The sequence below is a fragment of the Hippopotamus amphibius genome, chromosome 7, assembly GCF_030028045.1.
Source record: "Hippopotamus amphibius kiboko isolate mHipAmp2 chromosome 7, mHipAmp2.hap2, whole genome shotgun sequence".
NCBI lineage: Eukaryota > Metazoa > Chordata > Mammalia > Artiodactyla > Hippopotamidae > Hippopotamus > Hippopotamus amphibius.
The window spans coordinates 87,642,504-87,663,831 of NC_080192.1; the positions used below are offsets into that span (position 1 = coordinate 87,642,504).

General features: G+C 34.3%; 1 protein-coding gene across 13 annotated transcripts in view; it reads left to right on the forward strand.

Moving 5' to 3' along the window:
* EXOC6B (exocyst complex component 6B) overlaps positions 1 to 21,328 on the forward strand; it is a 648,544-nt gene that overhangs the window by 343,129 nt on the left and 284,087 nt on the right. For all 13 annotated transcript variants that reach the window (XR_009054872.1, XR_009054873.1, XM_057743615.1 and 10 more), the window contains one exon: positions 10,304 to 10,415. Coding sequence is in view for 11 of the 13 variants with exons in the window: in XM_057743615.1 (XP_057599598.1) it covers positions 10,304 to 10,415 (112 nt within the window). In the remaining 2 variants the exon portion in view is untranslated. The remainder of the gene's footprint in view (positions 1 to 10,303; positions 10,416 to 21,328) is intronic.

Sequence of the window (21,328 nt, forward strand, 5' to 3'; positions counted from 1 at the left end):
ACCATTGTGGTTGGAAAAGAGACTTGATAAGATTTCAGTTTTCTTAAATTTGTTAAAACTTGTTTTGTTGTCCAATGTATAATGTATCCTGGGGAATATTTCTTTTATGCTTTAGAAGAATATGTGTCCTGCTGCTGTTGGTTTAAATGTTCTGTGTATGTCTGTAAAGTCTATTTGGTCTTTAGTGTCATTCGTGTCAACTACTTTCTTACCAATTTTCTGTCTTATCTATCTATTGATTAAAGTAAAATATTGAAGTCCTGTACCATTAATAAAATGTTGTTTATTTTTCCCTTGACTTCTTTTAGTATTTATTTTGTATACTAGGTGCTCCAATGTTGGGTGCATAAATATTTACAATTCTTCTATCCTATTGATTAATTAATCCCTTTATCATTACTTAGTGACCTTCTTTGTCTCTTGTGACCGATTTTGACTGAAAGTGTATATTGTTTCATATAAGTGTAGTGATTCCTGCTCTCTTTTGGTTATCATTCACATGGAGTATCTTTTTCTATCCCTTCACTTCAGCCTATATGTGTTGTTAAAGATAATGAAACTCTTTTGTAGGCAGCATATTATTGAATCCTGTTTTTTTATCCATTAGCAATGATGTGTATTTAGGTTGGAGAATCTAATCCACCTACATTGAAAGTAATTATTGATAGAGAAGAAGAAATCATTGCCATTTTGTTAATTGTTTTCTCATTGTTTTGTATTTTCTTTGTTCCTTTCTTGCTGTCTTCCTTTTAGGTTTGTTGATTTTTGAACTGTGCTTTGATTTCTTTTCTTTAACATTAGTTTGTCTTCTTGAAGTTTTTTATTTGTTTTTACTGTGAGATTTACGTAAAGCATCTTAAAAGTCTCTTTTAAGCTGATAACTACTTAGCTTCAATTGAATCCAGTAACTATACCCCTTTTCTCCCCCTCAACACATTTTGTGCTATTGATATCATTCTGTACATTTTTTGGTGTTATGTATCTATTAACATACTATTATACGTGATTATTTTTTAATATTTTATTCTCAACTTTTACAGTAGATTTCAAACTGACTTATGTACCACCATTACAGTATTATACTCTTCTGAATTTGTATATTTATTTTTGCCTGTGTGTTTTATACATTCATACATTTTCATGTTATTTCTTTGCCTTTTTAAGTTTCAAATTGAAGAACTTACTTTAGTATTTCTTATCAGGTAGGTGTAGTGGTGATGAAAATCCTCAGCTTTTGTTTGTCTGGGAAAATATTTCCCTTTCCTTTTTTTTTTTTTTCCTTAAGGACAGCTTTGATGGGTATACCATTTTTGTTTGACCACTTTTTTCTTTGTGTTCTTTGATTATATCATCCCAATGCTTCCTTAGCTGCAGTGTTGCAGCTTTTCTGTTGCTGCTTTCAATATTCTCTTTTTGTCTTTGACTTTTGATAATTTCATTATAATATGTTTGGCTGTAATCTTCCTTCAGTTGATCTTGCTTGAGGACCTTTAAGCTTTATGTATCTGTATGTCCATATTCCTACCAAAATGTGGGAAATTTTCAGCTATTATTTTTTTAAGTAATCTTTGTCTTTTTCTTTCTTCTCTTTCTGAGATTCCCATAATGTGTGTATTTTGTTTTTTAATGGTATTCAATAGGTCTCTTATGCTTTCTTTACTCTATTTTTTCCATTGTTTCTCTTTCTGATTTCAAATGGCCTGTCTTCTAATTCCCTGATTCTTTCTTCTGCATGACTTAGTCTACTATTGAAGCTCTCTGTTGAATTTTTCAGTTCTATCATTGTATACTTCAGCTCCAGGATTTCAGTTTGGTTCTTTTTTATGGTTTCTATACCTTTATTAAACTTCTCCTTTTGTTTGTGCATTGTTCCAGATTTCATTTTGTTGTCCGTCTGTGTTCTCCTGCATATTATTTAGCTTAAGATGATGTTTCAAATTCTTTGTCAGGCAATTTGTAAATCTTAATTTCTTTGGGATTCATTACAGAACATTATTTGTTTTCTTTGGTGGTGTCAGGTGGTTTGTCTGATTATTTGTAATCCATGTAGGCTTGTGGTGGTGGCTGTGCCTTTGTGCTTGTCTTCAGAGGCATTGAGGTATATGTCTCCCCCAGGTCCCTGGGTGGCAGGACTATTCCTGTATCATGCCTGAAAGGGCCTGGAGCTGAATTACAGGATTACCTAAGGTTCACAATTAGGATGACTGACAGATTGTGGCTCTGCAATTGCACTGTGGGATTCATCTGTGGGCACTAATGGGGATTCCTCCTGGTGGGTTCCTGGACAAGTAGGGTTTCTCTTGGACCATAGTTGGGAGTGGCTGGAGCCAGATTCCAGAACTACTTCAAAATCCACAGTGAGACTGAGGTCAGTGGGCCTATCTCTAGGGGCATATGGTCGTGTCTCCTGTTGGGTCCCTGGACAGGCAGGACTGCCTCCCATCCATGGCTACAAGGGGCTGGAGCCAGGTTATGGGGGCACTTCAACATCTGTGGTCAGATTTGAGGTTGGTGGCCCTACCTCCAGGTAAATGGAAGAGTATGTGGCCCGGCAGATCCCTGAGTGGGCAGGAGTACTCCTGGCTTGTGGCTATGTGGATATGGGGCCAAGGTACAGGGATTTTTTAGATTACATTTAGTATTATTATTTTTAGTACTTTTAAATATAACAGTCAGACTGAGTTTGGAGAACTTGCATAGATTCATGGACTGGCATGTCTCTGCCCAGTCATAGGCAGGCAGGGATGGCAGCTAATAGGGGCTGGCTTTGGGTCATGGAACAATTCAGTGTTTACAGCTGAAACTGAGGTTGGTGGGCCTATTACCTAAGGCACAGGTTGGCATGACTCTTACTGCCTCCTTTGGCAAATGATGATGATGGCAAGGCCAAATAGGCCATGTCCATAGGCAGTCAGGGGTCAGGGTCTGTTCCTGGGTCTGTAGCTAGGACTATGGTTAGCAAGTATGCCACCTGAATGAGTTTGGGCTTGCCTTCTGAAAGCAACCCTTCTTGGTCTTGGGCTCTACTGGAGTTTTATAGTCTTTTTTCTTAAATCCAAAGCTGCACAAAAGTACTTTTGTCTCTGCTTGGCTGCTAAATTATTGTTGCTGAGAGGGAATATAAGTGCAGGACTTCCTGTTCTGCCATCTTTTCTTTTTTTCTTTTTTTTTTAAACATTTTCCTGGTTCTTTTGAAGTTGAGTAATTTTGATTTTTTTTTAAGAACTTTTATTGAGATACAGTTAACAGACAATATCAGCATATATTTAGAGTGTACAATTTGATATCCCAATCTCCCAATTCATTCCACCCCCAACCCTCCCTGCTTTCCCCACTTGGTGTTCATGTGTTTGTTCTCTACACCTGTGTCTCTATTTCTGCCTTGCATGTTCTCTTTCATAGTTGTTAGCATTTGCCTTATGTATTGAGGTGCTCCCATATTGGGTGCATAGATATTTATAATTGTTATCTCCTCTTCTTGGATGGATCCCTTGATCTTTATGTAACATCCTTTCTTGTCTCTTGTAACATTTTTTATTTTAAAGTCTATTTTATCTGATGTGACTATTGCTACTCCAGCTTTCTTTTGATTTCCATTTGCATGGAATATCTTTTTCCATCCCCTCACTTTCAGGCTGTATGTGTCCCTAGGTCTGAAGTGGGTCTCTTGTAGACAGCATGTATATGGGTCTTGTTTTTGTATGCATTCAGCCAGTCTGTGTCTTTTGGTTGGTGCATTTAGTCCATTTACATTCAAGGTAGTTATTGATATGTATGTTCCTATTACCATTTTCTTAATTGTTTTGTTTTTGTATGTCCTTATCTTCTCTTACGTTTCCCACTTAGAGAAGTTCCTTGAGCATTTGTTGTAGGGCTGATTTGGTGGTGCTGAATTGTCTTAGCTGTTGCTTGTCTGTAAAGCTTTTGATTTCTCCATTGAATCTGAATGAGATCCTTGTGGGGTAGAGTATCTTGGTTGTAGGTTCTTCCCTTTCATCACTTGAAATATATGATGCCACTCCCTTCTGGCTTTCAGAGTTTCTGCTGAGAAATCAGCTGTTACCCTTATGGGAATTCCTTTGTATGTTATTTGTTGTTTTTCCCTTGTTGCTTTTAATAACATTTCTCTGTCTTTAATTTTTGTCAGTTGGACTACTATATGTCTTGGTGTGTTTCTCCTTGGGTTTATCCTGCCTAGGACTCTCTGTGCTTCCTGGACTTGGGGCGCTATTTCCTTTCCCATGTTAGGGACGTTTTCAACTAGAATCTCTTCCAATATTTTCTCGGGTCCTTTCTCTCTCTCTTCTCCTTCTGGGACCCCTATAATGCGAATGTTGGTGAGTTTAACATTGTCCCAGAGGTCTCTTAGGCTGTCTTCAGTTCTTTTCATTCTTTTTTCTTTATTCTTTTCTGCATCAGTGATTATCACCATTCTGTCTTCCAGGTCACTTATTCGCCCTTCTGCCTCAGTTAATCTGCTGTTGATTCCTTCTACTGTATTTTTCATTTCAGTTATTGTGTTGCATATCTCTGTTTGTTTGCTCTTTAATTCTTCTAGGTCTTTGGTAAACTTTTCGATCTTTGCATCCAGTCTTTTTTCAAAGTCCTGGATCATCTTCACCATCATTATTCTGAATTCTTTTTCTGGAAGGGTGCCTACCTCCTCTTCATGTAGTTGTTTTTCTGGGGTTTTATGCTGTCCCTTCATCTGGTACAAAGTCCTCTGCTTTTTCATTTTCTCTATCTTTCTGTGGCTGTGGTTTTCAGTTTCACAAGACAAAATACTGCTGATACTGCTTGATACTGCTGTCTGCCCTCCTGTGGAGGAAGCTATCTAGGAGGCTTGTGTTCTGCCATTTCTAATGTTACTTCTCTATTTTTAATTGTTCTTAAAGAAAATTACTTCTGTAAAGGAAAAATACTAACTGTCTAGTTAAGGAAAAGTAAATATAAAAGTAAATGTATGATAGCAATAGGGCAAAGGATATGAGAGAGGAAATTTGATTTACTCTTTAAGGTTTTTACATTATATATGAAGTAGTATATTATTTGAAAATATATTGTTATATTCTCCCTATATATATAGTATGACCTAGAGCAATCACTGAACAAATGGTCAAAAACATGACATAGGTGAAAGTATAAGCCAATAATGAGAATAAAAAGGAATCATGAAAAGAACACTCAATCTAAAAACAGGCAACAAGAGTTAAATGGGATATAGAACAGGTGGGACAAAAAGAAATCAACTAGCAAGATGGTAAATTTAAATCCAGCTACAACAGTGTTCCATGTACACTTGAATAGAATGTGTGTTCTGTAGTTGTTGAGTGTTGTATTCTCTGACAATTAGATTGTTTGTTAATAGTATTGTACAAATTTTCTGTATGCTTCCCTTTTTAGGCCTACTTTTTCTGGCAATTACTGTAGAGTGTTAAACTATCCATGTATGATTGTAGCTTTGTCTGTTTCTCTTTTGAAATCTCTCAAATTTTGCTTCATTTATTTTGAATATATCTTTTCAATTTTATATACAGTCTGGATTGTTATATCTTCTTGTATTCATCCTTTTAGTTTTATGGAGTGTCTCTCTTTATCTGTTAAAAGTTAAAGTAGTCTTAATGTCTTCTTTGCCTAATATTAATATAACTATTTCTTTTATGGTATGCATTTGTCTATTCTATTGCTTTTAAACTTCTCTTTTTTTAACAAGAATAATACATAATAATAAATAAATAAGTATAACAAAAATATGTAAAAATATAATAAAATAACAATTATTTGTTATTTTCAAATAATTTCAACATTAAGGAAGAATTTTGAAAATGTTGTGATGAATTGAAAGCTTTTTCCTGAAATTCTTCAGTTTTTGACATTTTCCCATATTTGCTTTATGATTTCCTCCCTCCCTCCTTGTTTGTTTCTCTGTACATATCTGTGTATGTGTGTGTGTGTTTGTGTGTGTGTGTTTAGTATTTTAGTCCCTTATGGTTTTTATTAATTTTTTTAATATAGTATGTGCAGTGCATTTATTTGTCTGACTGGTTTATATTAATTTTGATTAACTACTAAAGATGTTGTCTGTTTTCTTTATATAGTTATTTTTTCTTTTGTAATAAGTAATGTTTGTGTTTAAATACTTTGAAACCATGTATTTATTTTGCTAGTTATTATATGTCCCTCATTTCTTTCCCCATTATAGTATTCATTAGTGATTCTTGCCTGAAATCAGTTTTTTCCTCTGATAATCATTAATGTATGACTAATTTATAATTTTTTTATTCCTTTATATGTATTACTTGGCATTGTGTATTGAGGCCTTCCTCATCATCTCTCTATCTACCTACCTACCTATCATCTCCTATTATCATATCAGACTTATGAATTATTACTTCATTCAGTTGGATTATTCCTTTAATGACCTTATTCATTTTGATACTTAGATTATCCCAGATGTAGCTAGTGTGAGCCACTTCAAGTTGGCTCCTGTGCCTTGATATACTTTTGTTACTTTACCGACATTTCCTGACTTAACCATGATATCACTAATTTTTTTGAGGAGCTCAGTTCTTTTTTGTGCTGAGTGACATCATAACAATAAGATCTGGCCATGTGTCTTTGTATTTAAAATGTGTCATTTTGTATCAGTGAGTAATTGGGTATTGATTTTTTATTCATTCTGCCTAATTGGAGTTTTTTTTCCATTATATTAATCTATTTAGTGATTTAGTTGGATTTAAGCCTTTCATCTTGCTATTGTTCTTCTATTTGTTCCATTCATTTTTTTCCCTCCTTTTTTCCTGTTTTCCTTCTGTCTTCTCTATTAAGTTTTTTTTAGTATTATGATTTAGTTTCCTATTGGCTTACTGGACTATAACTTTTAGTTTTATTTATTATTTCTTTGTGTGTTTGCTCTGGGGATGACAGTGTGCATCCTTAACTTATCACAGTTTACCTTGAATAATGATATATCACTTTACATGTAATTGAAGACTCTTAGAGCAGTATAGTGTAGTTTATCTTTCCATTTGCTTTCTTGATATTTTTGGTATATGTTTTACTTATACACTTGTTTTTAAACACTAAAATATTGGCTTGGCCAAAAAGTTCATTCGGATTTTCCCATAAGATGTTACAGAAAAACCTGAATCAACCTTTTGGCCAACCCACTATGTTATTGTTTGTGCTTTGAATATTTAATAGTATTTTAAAATTCAAGAAAGAAAAGTAGTTCATTATATTTATCCACATATTTGCTATTTCCAGGCCTTCTTATTCTTTCTTACAGATCTGTGTTACCCTTTGGTATCATTTTCCTTCAGTGTGAAGAATTTCTTTTAGCTATTCTTTCAGTGTATATCTGCTGGTTTTAGATTTTCTTAGCTTTTGTTTGCCTAAAAAATTTTTTTTCATCTGTTTTCAAAAATATGTTTTTTAAGATGTAGAATTCTATGCTGACAGTCCTCCTTTCCCCACACTTTAAAGATGTTATTCCTCTGTTTGCTTTCATTATTTCTGAAGAGAAATAAGTCATTATTCTTATTGTTGTTCCCCTAAATGAATTGTCTTTTTCCTCTGGTTGCCTTTAAGGTCTTCTCTTTATCTTTGCATTTTGCAATTTGTGATTTTCCTGTGAGGTTTTTTTTGCATTAATTCTGTTGGGGTTTTGCTAAACTTCTGAGATCTTAAGTTGAGATCTTTTATTAGGTTTGGAGACTATATTGCCAATTTATCCTTAAATATGTCTTCTTTTCTCATTTCTTCTTCTTCTGCAACTCCCAGCTGCTTGATATATCATTCAGATTTCATTGCTACTTGAGTGAACTGAATGTCTCAGTTTTTATTTTTCAAATTACTTCTGATTTCAATTCTACAAATGCTATTCTAGAAGTCTCTTTTCTTTAAGACTGAAATTCCAAAGCTTCTATCCAGGGCCTTATCTCTAATTTTAAGAGGATTTGAGTTAGGCTGGGTTTCAGCTTTAGTTAGTTTTTACTCTCCTTTGGGTTGAATTTGATTAGAGCCTTGGAATCTAAATCCCTTGCAAAATTTGCAAGATTTGTCTCTGATTTCTATACTACCCCCACCATTTCTTATGGAACAGAATTCTTAGAGGGAAGAGTTGTTGGTCAGTATATTTATTTTTGTTTGGAGGCTCTTCCAAGATTCCAAGCTGTAATAGCAGCCCACACTGTTAAAAGGTTGGATGATTTTTTTTCATCCCACCAAAGTCTCTCAGCCTATGACTGTTTCACCCCCTCATCTATGTGTACCCAGATTAGGCAATTGATCTTAGATGTGAAAGTAGCTGCTACTCTTTGATCATCTTTCACGGGCTTTATCCCAGTGTGCAATTTAATTCAGTTATACATTTTTTTTGTGTTCATTATACTTCATTAACATTAAAGGAAAATACAACTTTTAGCTTAGTTCTAGCTTTCTTGTGCTTTTGAAGTTAGTGACAGTCATTCTAGATCTTCTACATCATATCCAAGAATGGAACTTTTACTAAATCTTCTTAAAGCATAATAGAAATATGTAATAAGCAGAGATGCCAGGAGAGTGATTAATATCAGGGGCACCAGATTATTTTGGGCACCGGTGTTAATCACTTTTATAGCAACCTATACTTATTCATAGCTCATATTACAACTGATATGATATAATTGTGAGTTTAACATATGAAGGTAGGAACCATGACTACTTCTTCACCATTGTAATTTCACTATCCCATCAACACAATGCCCAGTACCTTATATATTTTTAGAATGAAGTTTTAAATTCAATGATAATTTTGAAAAGGGTCGCAATAGGCCAGAGGTTATTGTTCAATTAAATATATCCTTACATGGACCCTGTAAATATATTTTGAGGTATCTTTTTTTCCTAAGTAAATTTCCTAAGTGAATTTCTTGCATTCTGTAGTCTTATTTATTTCTAATATTTTTGTCTTCCACGTAGCGTGACAATGTAGCTTACCTATATATTTAGTATTTTAAGTTTTTAATTGAACTATACTAAGCCTCTGATTTTATTCTGTAGAAAGAGAAATCAATGAGATAAAATTTGTGACCACTGTCCACAAGCAATGAATTATTGAAAAAGGACTGCTCACAAGTCTTTATTTACATTTATTTCTTGATATAGAATTATCATTACAACTAACTTTATTATTAAGTAATATTTGTCTCAAAAGGGTGTCTTTTATAGAAAGCCATCTTGGGTGATGCTTTCAGGGGCTTGTGAAGGATGTATAGGTCTAGAATTTCATTTGTTGGTTGCAAGAGTTGTTTTATTTTTTTAAACTTTGCCTTGGAATCATTTTCTTGATGTTTAGTTTCCTTTACTGAGTAGAAAATATCATTATTGATCATTTTTGGAATAGTAAGGGTTATATAACATTTATGCTGAATTAAACTGCTGATTTAGTTTCAAAGTCTGTGGTTAGCATTGGGGAGAGGGGAGAGAGGAGGAGCAAGATAGAGGTAGGGGATTAAGAAATACAAACTACTATATATAAAACAAATAAGCTACAAGGATATATTGTATAGCACAGGCCAATATAGCCAATATTGTATAACTTTAAGTGGAGTATAATCTTGAAAATTTTGATTCATTATGTTGTACATCTGAAAGTTATAAAATCTTATAAATTAATTTTAAAAAAGTCAAAAAAACCCCACCAAACTATTGGCCTGAAACATTTATTTTGGAATGAGAGCAAAATAGACATTATATGAAAAATGATGACATAGGAGCAGAGAAATCTTTTTTTTTTTTCTTTTCTTAAAGGGACATTTATTGTCTAATTGTGCAGGAAGTCTACAAAGAGATCAGGTTGAAAAATTATAAATATAACTGTGAAGGAACTTGTATGGGATAAATAATGGTTTCAGGGTATGGAATCATGTTAGAGAACTCTGTCCTGAGAGGCAGTATAGCATTGTGTTTAAATGCTGTAGGCTTTAGAGCTAGACTGCCTGTATTAAAATCCTTTTTTTTGCTATCTACTCACTGTGTGACCTTCAGCAAGTTACTTAACTTCCCTTTACCTTCATTTCCTCATCTGTAAAGTAGAGATAATACTAAAACTACTTCATATGGTTATTGTGAAGGTTAAATGAATTTTGATACATTAAAATACTTAGAATCTAATTTCTGATATACAATAAATGTTATTTCCTGCTGCTATTATCATCATCATTATTATTATTACTACTGCTACAAGTACCACTGGCACCTTGTTTGTTTGCAAAATAATTTTTCTACCTTGTGTTACTGACTCTTGACACTTCCTTTTCAGCTCAACTGAAGTTGATGACATGATTCGTAAATCTACAAACCTGCTGTTAACAAGGACTCTGAGCAACTCTCTGCAGAATGTCATTAAAAGGAAGAATATTGGACTTACTGAGGTAAAGCTGCTCTTATTGGAGGCAGCCAAGGCAATTTGTGAACAGATGTCCTAAGCTCTGGGGCTTGTGTGTGAATTAATTATAACTTTCTATGTGGTCTATCATGTTCTTCCTGATGGACTCATGGTGAAAGTGCAAATAACTTCCTTGTGTTTTTCATTCATTGCCTTGGAGAAATCCATTATTTTTTGGAAAAGTCACTCTTTTTCTCTCTCTCATTATCTTTACTAGTTTAATAGATTTTCCTTTCTGAGGTTGTTGGGTTAAATCTGCCTTATTTGCCATTGATTATATTAAAAAAATTGTTGGTTGGAGAATAGAGTCAACATCCGGGTTCTATTTAAAACAATGGCAGTTCAAATACAACATACAATATGAAGTCACATTTTGCCTGCATAAGTCACTGATGCCAGGGGCATTTGCATTCATAGTCATTGGTTAGTGTTAGACTCAGATTTTGTTTTTGAGACACATCAGGTGTGTGAATGGTAAATTACTCTTTATTAGCATGTAAGTCTGGGGATTTGGGATTGAGGAAATGTGAGAGAAAGGCAATCATCACATTTCTGTGGACGCTTACACAATCTCACAAAGGGTGGAGGGATATTGTACATTGAGAACAGTATCTTGGCAAACTGAGGATTTGACACATTGGCGTAAGTCCTAAAATTTAGAAAGATGTGAAGTTTCCCTTCTCTTAGAAACCCAGGTTTGTGTGGGAGCCTCAACCTGCCATTTTATGGAAATTAAAGTGCCAAACATGAGAGCTTAGAGGAATTTTCTTCGCAGGTGAAGGAAAAGGCTATTGGCCATCTGTTTTTAGAGGTGGTATAGTTTCAGTCAGTTGGTCTAGGAAAAATTGACAGTTTTAGATATACATTGTCAAGGATGAATGTCAGTAAGTAGTTAATGACACTGACCCATAGGCAAATACATCTGGAAGCCAGGTGAACATCTATTTCTGATTTTGGAGTTATTGTTTCTTTCCCTGTGTTAAGATTTAAAAATACTGTATTATAATGTATAAATAGTGTATTATAATGTGGGACATCGACCTTGATTGAATTCTGCTTATAACCAAAATTTTTTTTTTACAATTTAAAGTCACATTTGGTATTATTTGGACAGTCCCCTCATTTTGCAGAGCTTCGTTTCTCTTGTCAGGTATAGAAATATTAGGTATTGCCATTATGTGAGAGTAGGCTAACTTCTTTTGTAATCAGGAACACTACAAGAAAGCAAAGTTGGACTGAAAATTTGGGAGTCCTTCTGCTTTTGTAGATTATCCTGTTGTCCTTTTCTGAATCCCTAGTAGGACAGGGAATTCGTTATTTTGTGAACTACCACTGGATTAAAACTCGATATAACTCTTCTTAGGCCATTTGATTTAGCAGTCTCAAAAGCTTTTTATTTAATTAACTTATTTTTATTGAAGTATAATTGATTTACAATACTGTGTTAGTTTCCGGTGTACAAAAAAATCCATTTTAAACAAGTAGCATAGCAGGAAAATGGTGTAATAGAAACAGCTTTGGCCACAGAAAGCTCTGGAATTTAGTTTTCAGTTTTCCTTAGTTTTCAGTTTTTCTGACTCCATTGTCCTTTTCAAAGACACTGTATAGATCAAGTAACAATAGAAGTTTATCAAGAAGGACTATATCATAGTTCTTGACATCATTTCAGTGAATGCTAAATATTATTCCTAAGTCATTGGATCTTTTTAGGCAAAAATACTTCTGTTATCAAAATCTTTGCATATGAATGAAGGAACATCCACACATATTTATTTATTTTGGCTATGACGGTGGTATGTACATGTATAGACACACACACAACAGTGATTTTTTCATCACCAATCAGTAAATCTTTGACTAACTATATTACCTTTTATGAAAGAGAGGACATTATATCCTTCTTTATAGGTAACTAAATTGATTTCACATCTGGAATCATCATCATAATAGGCAACATTTGTGGAACAATTTATATTCTTCAGAGTCCATTCACAGATAATCGCCTTATTTAGCACAATAACATTTGAAGCAGGCTGAGCATGTGTTATTATTCCCATTTTATAGATGGTGTAATTAAAGTTTAAGGAGAATGCCCAAGCTAGCAAAATGATAGAAATGAGACCTAAGTTCAGGTTATTTTTTTCCCAAACTTACTTACTTTTACTATATTGTACCACCTTCCATATTGATTTAATTATCCCATCATAACAAAGAGAGAGATTTTTACAGGAGGTACATAGTTACATGGAAATTGTTCTAGTTAAAGATGATTTTATAACAGGGAGCAGATATCCACTCAAATGATAGAAATATTATAAACACTCAGAACTCACAGAATCCTATTTCTGGTTACCAGATTCTTTTAGTATTTAAAAGTTCGTATAAGCTAATGTCTTTCTGCCTGTCTTGATTTGATGTTATACAGTATCTTATCTCTTATTTTTTCTCTCTATATGCTCTATCCTTTTATCACTTTCTATATACTGGCTTTCATGCTTTTCTCATGGCTTCTTTACTTCCCCACGTTAAGCCAATTCAGCATTGCCTTTCAGTTCTAGCTCCTACTGTAACTTGAATGCCTTGTACTCTCAGACCCTAAGTAATGATCTCTAGTTCAGTCAGCAGGTACAGCTGTTTTCCTAGGGCTGCTTCTTCCAGGTCTGTGAAAAGAAAGTCAGTTGAGTCAAGAGTGTTTTAAAGCAGACTGCCTGGGTTCGGGTTCTGGTTTTCCCCTTAATAAATGTGTTCTTGGGCAGGTTACTTGGCTTTATGTGTAAAATGGGGACAATAATAGCATATATTTTATAGGATTGTTGTGAAGATTAAATGTAAAGTGCTTAGAATAGTGCCTGGTTCATAGCAAATATTCAATGCATATTGCCTATTGGCATATTGCCTATTATTAATAAAGAGGTCTGGGCAGGTAAACAGTGGTTGTTAAGACTAGTATAGAAATGGAGTTTTTCAATTAAGAGAAGTCAGATGATTAAAACAAGATGTTCTATTAAGATAAATAATTTTAAAAATTAACTTTACAATATTTATTGAGTCCCTACTATGTGACAGGCACTGATCTAAGTCTTGAAGATAAATAAGTAAACAACAACAAGAACAGCAACAAAAGAGATTCTTGCTTACATTCTAATGGCAGAAAACAGGTAATAAATGGTAAACAAAATAAATAAGTACATCACCTAGTATGATGTAAGGTCGTGAATGCTATGGAGGAAGAGAAAGAACTTGGGTTAAGGAAATCAGAAGTCTGGTGGGTATTCACGGTTGGTCTTATTAAAAAGAGCAACATCTTGACAGTAAGTTATTATTGAAGGGGAAAGAGCATTCTTGGCAGAAGTTAGAACTCGAGCAAAGGTCTTAAGGTAGTTGAGTTATTGGCAAGTTTAGGGAATAATAAGGAAGCTGGGGTAGCAGGAATGGAGTGAGCAAGGGGAAGAGAAACAGGAGATTAGATCAGAGAGGTACCAGGGGCTCATGGTAGGCCATTATAAAGTGTTTGGCTTTTACTTTGTGTGAAATGGGAGCCATGGCAGGATTTTGATTTGTGGCATGATCTGACATGTTCAAAAAGGATCACATTGACTATGGTGTTGAGAACCAGTTAGGAAGCTATCACAGTAATTCAGAAGCTTGGGTGATGGAGGTGGTGACAAGTGGTCCTTACTTGGACTGTAGAGCCAGCATGGTTTCCTGATGGTTAGAGGTAAAAGAAGCAAGAAAGTGAGGAAAAGAAGATAAGCCCCCTATTTTTTTATTTGAGCAACTAGAAGGCTGCATATACCATGTACTAATTTGTGAAAAACTTCAGGTAGAGCTAAATTTGGGGTAGAAGAAGGTTGGGAATTAGGTTTTGGACATATTAAATTTGTAGTGTTTATTTGACATACAGTTTGAGATACTGAGTTAACAGTTGTATATATGAGTTTAGAGTTTGAGAAAGCGGTTTGGCCTGGAGATAAAAAGTTGGGAGCATAAAAATTATATTTATAACCACCTAACTGGATAATATTACTAAGGGAATTTGTAAAGATGGCGAAGAGGATAAAGAATTGAACCCTTGGGCTCTTTAATATTAAGAAGCCAGGAGGAAAGAGGAATCTGCAATGGAGGTTGGGAATGAGCTACTAGGAAAGTAAGAATAAACAATAAGAAAAAAACAAAAACAGAAACGCAAGGGTATGGTATCCTGAAAGCCAAGAGAAGAAAGTATATCAGGAAGGAAGAAGTGGTCAATTATGATAAATACTGGGGATACATCAAGCATACTGAAGATTAAGAATTACCATTGGATTTAGCAACTTGGAGTAAGATGGTAACCTTGATAAGAGCATTTTTAGTAGAATGATGATAGGAGACTCCTGATGGAGTATGTTTAAAAGAGAATGAATCCTACACAGAAGAATTTCAAATAATCTATACGGATATTACCCCTTCCAGGGCTGGAGGTTAGCTTCCCGCCCCTTGTGTGTAGGTTGTTCTTAGTAACTAACTTCCTAAAAGCAGAGTGTGGAAGGAAGGAATAAGTTTTCAGTAAGAAACCTGACAAACACTATTTCAACCAGGTGTTCAAGGTTAACATCATCAGTGATGAGTCGTGTTGATGGCATGTACCTTTGATATGATTGGATGAGAAGGCATTTCACCTCTGTGGTCTTCCTTCCAAACCCATGACCTTAGTCTAACCGTGAGAAAAACGTTAAACAAACCCAAGTTGAAAGACATTTCACAAAATACCCAACCAGTACTCCTCAAAACTTCATGGTCATTAAAAACAAGGAAAGTATGAGAAACTGTCACAGACCAGAGGAGGCTAAGGAAACAGGACAAATAAATGTAATGTGATATCTTAGATGGGCTCCTGAAAACAGTAAAGAACATCAGGCAAAACTAGTGACACCTGAATAAAGTGTGTTGTCTTAGTTATGGCAAATGTACCATAGTAATGTAAAATAGAAATAGTAGGGGGAACTGGGTATGGAGTATTTGGGAACTGTTAGTAACTATTTTGTAAATATAAAACTATTCTAAATAAAGTCTTTATTTAAATTAAAAATTTTAAAGAATGTGAGGAGAGAAACTGGAGACAGTGTATATAAAACAATTCTTTTAAGAAATTTTGTTACAAAGGTAAGTAAGGAAATGAGGTCGTGGCTGGCAGGGGAAGTCAGTTAATTAAAAGTTTGGTTTGGTTTTTTTTTTTTTTTTTTTGTAGTAGGAGAAGTAACAGCATGTTATTTGTGATGAGAATGATGCAATAGAAAGCAAAATGTTGATGATGTAGGAAAAAGGGGGAAATCTCTGGAGTACTGTGCTTAAGTAGGAGAGAGTTTAGAATCTCATGCACAATTAAAGGGATTGGTTTTAGGTACTGTAAAGTTCACCTCTGGTAACAGATGAGAATCAGAGTAGGTAGATGCAGATGGTGGTGGTTGTGTATGTGTTATGGTGGCATTCTCCAAATGCTTAGTTTTCCCAGTGAAAGAAGGGTCTTCAGCTGGAAGTGGAGAACAAATGTTGGGTTGAAGTTATCTCTGGAGAACAGAAGGTGTCTCTGGGCCTATGGAAAAGAGAATTAGTTCATGACCAATAATATGATTATTTCATAGCCTTAAGTGCCCACTTTGGCTAGTGGATATGAATTAAAGTGAGACTAGCTAGCATGGTTGTATATTTTCTTAAGTCATATAAGCCATATTTAGCTGGATCTGTAATAAGTGGTAAGTCCATGTCAATCGCTTCCATGAATTTGGTATATTTTACACTTGATACTTTATTATTTATATTAGTATTTATATTTAATTATTTATAATATATTTATTATTTCCTTGGTATGACATTGATATTATTATTTCAATTTTAAGATGATGAAAGACAGTAACTTTGCTTAAGGCCACCCAACCAGTAAATACTTTGGAAATGAGATTTGAGATAAGTTTTGAAATACATTTTCTTTTAAAAATAAGATCAAAAAGTCTATAATTAATCAATGCTGGAGAGAGTGTAGCGAGAAAGGAACCCTCCTACACCATTGGTGGGAATGTAAATTGATACAGCCACTATGGAGAACAGTATGGAGGTTCCTTAAAAAATTAAAAATAGAATTACCATATGATCCTGCAATCCCATCCTGGGCATATACCCAGCGAAGGCCATACTTTGAAAAGTTACATGTACCCCATTGTTCATAGCAGCACTATTTACAATAGCCCAGACATGGAAGCAACCTAAATGTCCATTGACAGATGAATGGATAAAGAAGACGTGGTATATTTATACAACGGAATATTACTCAGCTGTAAAAAGAATGAAATAACGCCATTTGCAGCAACAAGGATGGACCTAGTGATTATCATACTACATGAAGTAAGACAGAGAAAGTCGAATATCATATGATATCACTTATATGTGGAATCTTAAAGTTGATACAAATGAACTTATTTACAAAATAGAAACAGACTCACAGACATAGAAACTTATGGTTACCAGAGGGGAAAGGTGAGGGGGAGGGATAAATTAGGAAGTTGGACTTAACATATACACACTACTATATATAAAATAATCAACAAGGACCTACTGTATATCCCAGGTAACTCGACTCAATACTCTGTAATAACCTATCAATATATGGGAAAAGAATCTGAAAAAATATATATAGAGAGATGTATGTATAACTAAATTACTTTGCTCTACACCTGAAACTAATACCACATTGTAAATCAACTGTACTTAATAAAGAAAAGATTGGAAACAAGTTTTAAAATAAGATTTCTTTGGTTCTAAAGCTTTGTTTTTTCATTACACTAATTTAAAAATGATATCATGTAGAGAAAGGAAATAAACCACCAGTTTATTAATCTCAGAATATCAGAGAATTAGTTAAATTTGAAAGAAGGTTTTACGATGTATCAGAGGATACTCTGCTTCTTTGTGAAGTATGTATTGATGGAAAGGCTTAAAATATAAACTAGATTTAAAAGAACTTATTTATTATAGATGATTCACTTAAGTCCCTACTCAAATGTTCTTTCTTTAAGGAGGCCTCCTTGACCACCCTATCTCAAAATAGCTCAGCTCTACCTCTCCATATAATTCCTTATCCTCCCTTCTATTCCCAGTGCTTAGTACCACCTGTCATCATACTAGATGTTGATATGTGTATGTATTTGTTCTAATCTCCATGAAGCCAGAGACTTTGTCTTGTGTAGAATTGTGGACAGCTCTATCCCAGTTGCATGGCACTTAGGAGTTCTTAATGAAAGGGAGAAGAAAGAAAAAAAAAGTATGTAGGTAGGTTCTTAGGGTAAAGTTAAAAAATTTGGAGGTCCTGGTAGTGATACCACATTGAATACTTATATTTTTATGATTATAATAATGCCCCAGGAGACCTGAATAGATGACCAGTGCTTTGCATTCACCCTTTGCTTTTAGTATAGTCTAAATTGATGACCATATGGCTCTGTCCTAAGTTATTTATCTCCCACATACCGTTTGTCTCCATCCCCTGTTGTTAACAGCAATGATATTGCTAATATTATGTTAAAACATTTTACACATAAGTCTTTTAAAATATAAGCTTTGTACTAGAACTTTGAATCTGAAACCAGTAGTTCCAAATATTTTAGTAGCATAGGTATTTGCCTTAGAGATGGTATAAAGTGAATAGCTGACGCAGCTTTTTATACCCTTGCTGGGGTGAAATGGAGATAAAATTCCTTGAAGTCTTGCAGATAGCTTATTTTTGTGAGTGAGAACCACGGCTATCATTTAGTTCATCTTCTTGCAAATCAGTAGTTGAGACACATTGATGGTGTGGAGAGGAGTCATTTTCTTGGTTTAGATTAGTCCATTTGGAGCTTCCGTGTACTAAATTCTCTGATTTGGGAAACGAGATAATATTGATCCTAATTTAAGTAGATGTGTATGCCCCAGAAGTAATTTATAATTGAGACTGGAAACCTAAATTCTTGGAATTTAGGGCTTGGTTTTGAACTATTGAAGATGATGAAGACGTTTTCTTTCCTGGAGTTTGTCGGGAATATGAGTATCCACCTGTGATCCTGATTCAGACTCTGCTGCAGTGTTTGGAGCAGGGTTGGAAAAGAAGTGACTTTCACAGTCTAATCTGTGCCTTCCTTATTAGATTCTCTCTGATATTAGGAAGGAAAGACAGAAAAAAATTCTGCTTTTTAATGGTTTTTAGCCTAAGTAACTTCTGTCATTTAGTTGTGAGAGGTGTTTGCTTTATAGTGTTTTTGTTTGTTTGTTTTGGACAGGTTTTCATAGAACTCCACTTTATATAAGATATGACCAATATCTTAATACATTGTTAGTTCCATGTCCTTGAAACAATAAGGACAGTTTGGATTGCTGCAGTGATATATTTTTGTAAGAGAGTGGGAAGTGGGGGTTAAAAATATCAAAGGAGCTCAAACTCTGATGGAAGTTGATATATGAAATTGCTTCATTTCACCCTTAAGTTCAAAATTACCCCCAAAGCATCTGGCTTCACATTTGTAAATGCCCTTTTAAGGATTTTGGTTAGCTGTCATTCAGGAGTAGAGATCACTTAGACCTCATTAACAGGCAATATTCCCTTTGAAAATGACATGGTATCTGCTGTAATCCTAGAGTGTTTTAATAGCCTATTCTATGCTCAGCAATGAAACATTTCAAAAGTGACTGACAGCCAATTGATGTAATTCATGGTGATCTTTTGTGTTGACAGATCTTTAAAAAGTCATGGGAAATTACTACTGTACCCAGTGAAGCTGCCTCCCCCTTTTTTTTTTAACTGCCAATATCCTGCAAAACACGACAATTTTCTCTTTGACTGCCACTGTTTTTTATTTCTATAACATGACACGATTCCTCCTTATTATTAGGATTTCTCTTGATAGATAGAATGTGTTCCCTGTAGGTAATGCTCATTTTAAAATAGAAAATTTTCAGTTCCCCAAATTAACTCTCTTACTTTTCTGGCTTCCCCATCAAGACAACCTTGCCAGTAGCCACCTTCCCACTCTTGAAGAAGAGTGATTTAATGTAGACAATTAGAATTTTTTAAATGATTTTAGTCCTCCTCTGAAGGAAAAACATGTTGAAAGGAAGAGGGTGAGGAATTGCTTATTTTGGTGGGTGTTTTCTTTCTAAAACACTCTAAAGTTAAAAAGCTAATGCTTTGGGTAATTTTATGGTTGATAGAATTTGTGTCGAAAACTCAAAGTCTCCAAATTCAAACTATTGAATGAATGGAAAGGGCCTAGTGATTAATATGAACTTGTCTGATGAGTTGTGGGAAATAGTGCAAAGATTTCATCCCATTGTTGCCCTAACTTTTTATCTTTGTTTAAATTGGGTCTTTAACCTTGGTCATTATGTTTCAAAAGTAGCTGTTTTCTTCTGGCTGATCTTTAGGGGAGTAAGAAGTTACCTTTTTTCCTTACTCCAATCTGTTACTAAAGCATTGTCATTAGTTGACATGTATTTTTGGAGAATGAACTGTGTGTTTAGCCCTGTGCTGGGTGCTGTTGAGGAGGTAAGAATATACTTTCTGATTATAGTCCTGTTAATAATTTTGTTTAATATTACACAGCATAATACAGTGACTTCTGTTGACGTATAATTCCATCTTGTAAACATTGTTTTGAAATATCATTTGATTATAAAAATGTGTAGTACCTCCCTTCATCTTTAATTCCAATTTCCCCCTTCTATCATCTACCCATTCTCCTCTAGATTACTATCTCACTAGACTAAAAGAAGACCTAAGTTCATTCGTAGCTTTAAACACCAAAACTCCCCCTACCTGCCACTATGCCACCACTAACATATTCTTGTGAAAATGAAAAGTTAAAAATGCAGAAAAGAAAGACAAAAAAATGTTCCATTCCACCTTCTCTTTGTGTTTCTTTTAGGCTCAGGAATGTGAATAGTTTTTATAGTTGAAATACATAGTAGGTGTCACTCCTTTAAAAATTTAATTAATTTTTTACATAAAGTAGAATCAAAGCATGGAGAGGTCTGGTTGATGTCAGCCCTAAGTCTGATAGTTCAGCCTAATGTACAGAAAAACACGCAGCACTCCAGAGTGGCTGCCATCTTATTAAGCTTACGGTAAAAGGCACTGTCAGAAGTCATTAAGATGAGTCCATAACTAGAAGGTTGATGACTTGAATTTGAATCCCAATGTGAATGTTACATGATCTAGAGAAAATCATTTCATTTTTTTGTTTCTCTTACAGTAGAATGGAAGTAATAATTATGCCAACTTAACTTACTTCTTCAGGTTGCTGGGAGGATGATCTAGGAAAATGAATTGTGAAGTGCTTTACAAACATTAATTCTATGTAGACAATAGTATTCTTCCTCATTCTCCTCTCAAAGTAATTTACAGATGACTTTTTATCTTATCAGTACTGCCTTCTTTAAGGATCTCTGCTGTAAGGAAAGGAAAATAGTATTAACAAAAGAATATTTAATCTTCACAATAACCCTGTGAGTTAGAAATTATTATTAACATTTTACAGGTAAAGAAACAGGCTTAGAGAAGTTAAGTAACTTTCTCAATATCGATAATTTGTAAGTAGTTGCTCCCTGGTTTCTTTGACTTCAGTGCTCATATTTTTTTCTTTCACAAACTAATGTAGTTTGTTAATATACTGCAACCTGTTCCGACGCTCCTGTGTTCGTTATGCCTAATTTTGAAACTTCTTGTCATTTCAGTCATTCTTGTTCTTTTAATGGGAGTTCATTTATTTCATTCATTTGGCAATTATTTATTGCCAGGTACTATGATAAACACTGTCAGCTTTTTATCTTAGCCTAGGCTTTATTTTGAAAAGAAGAAAACGAGTTTAAAATAGTGACAGTTGCTCCTATAGTGGG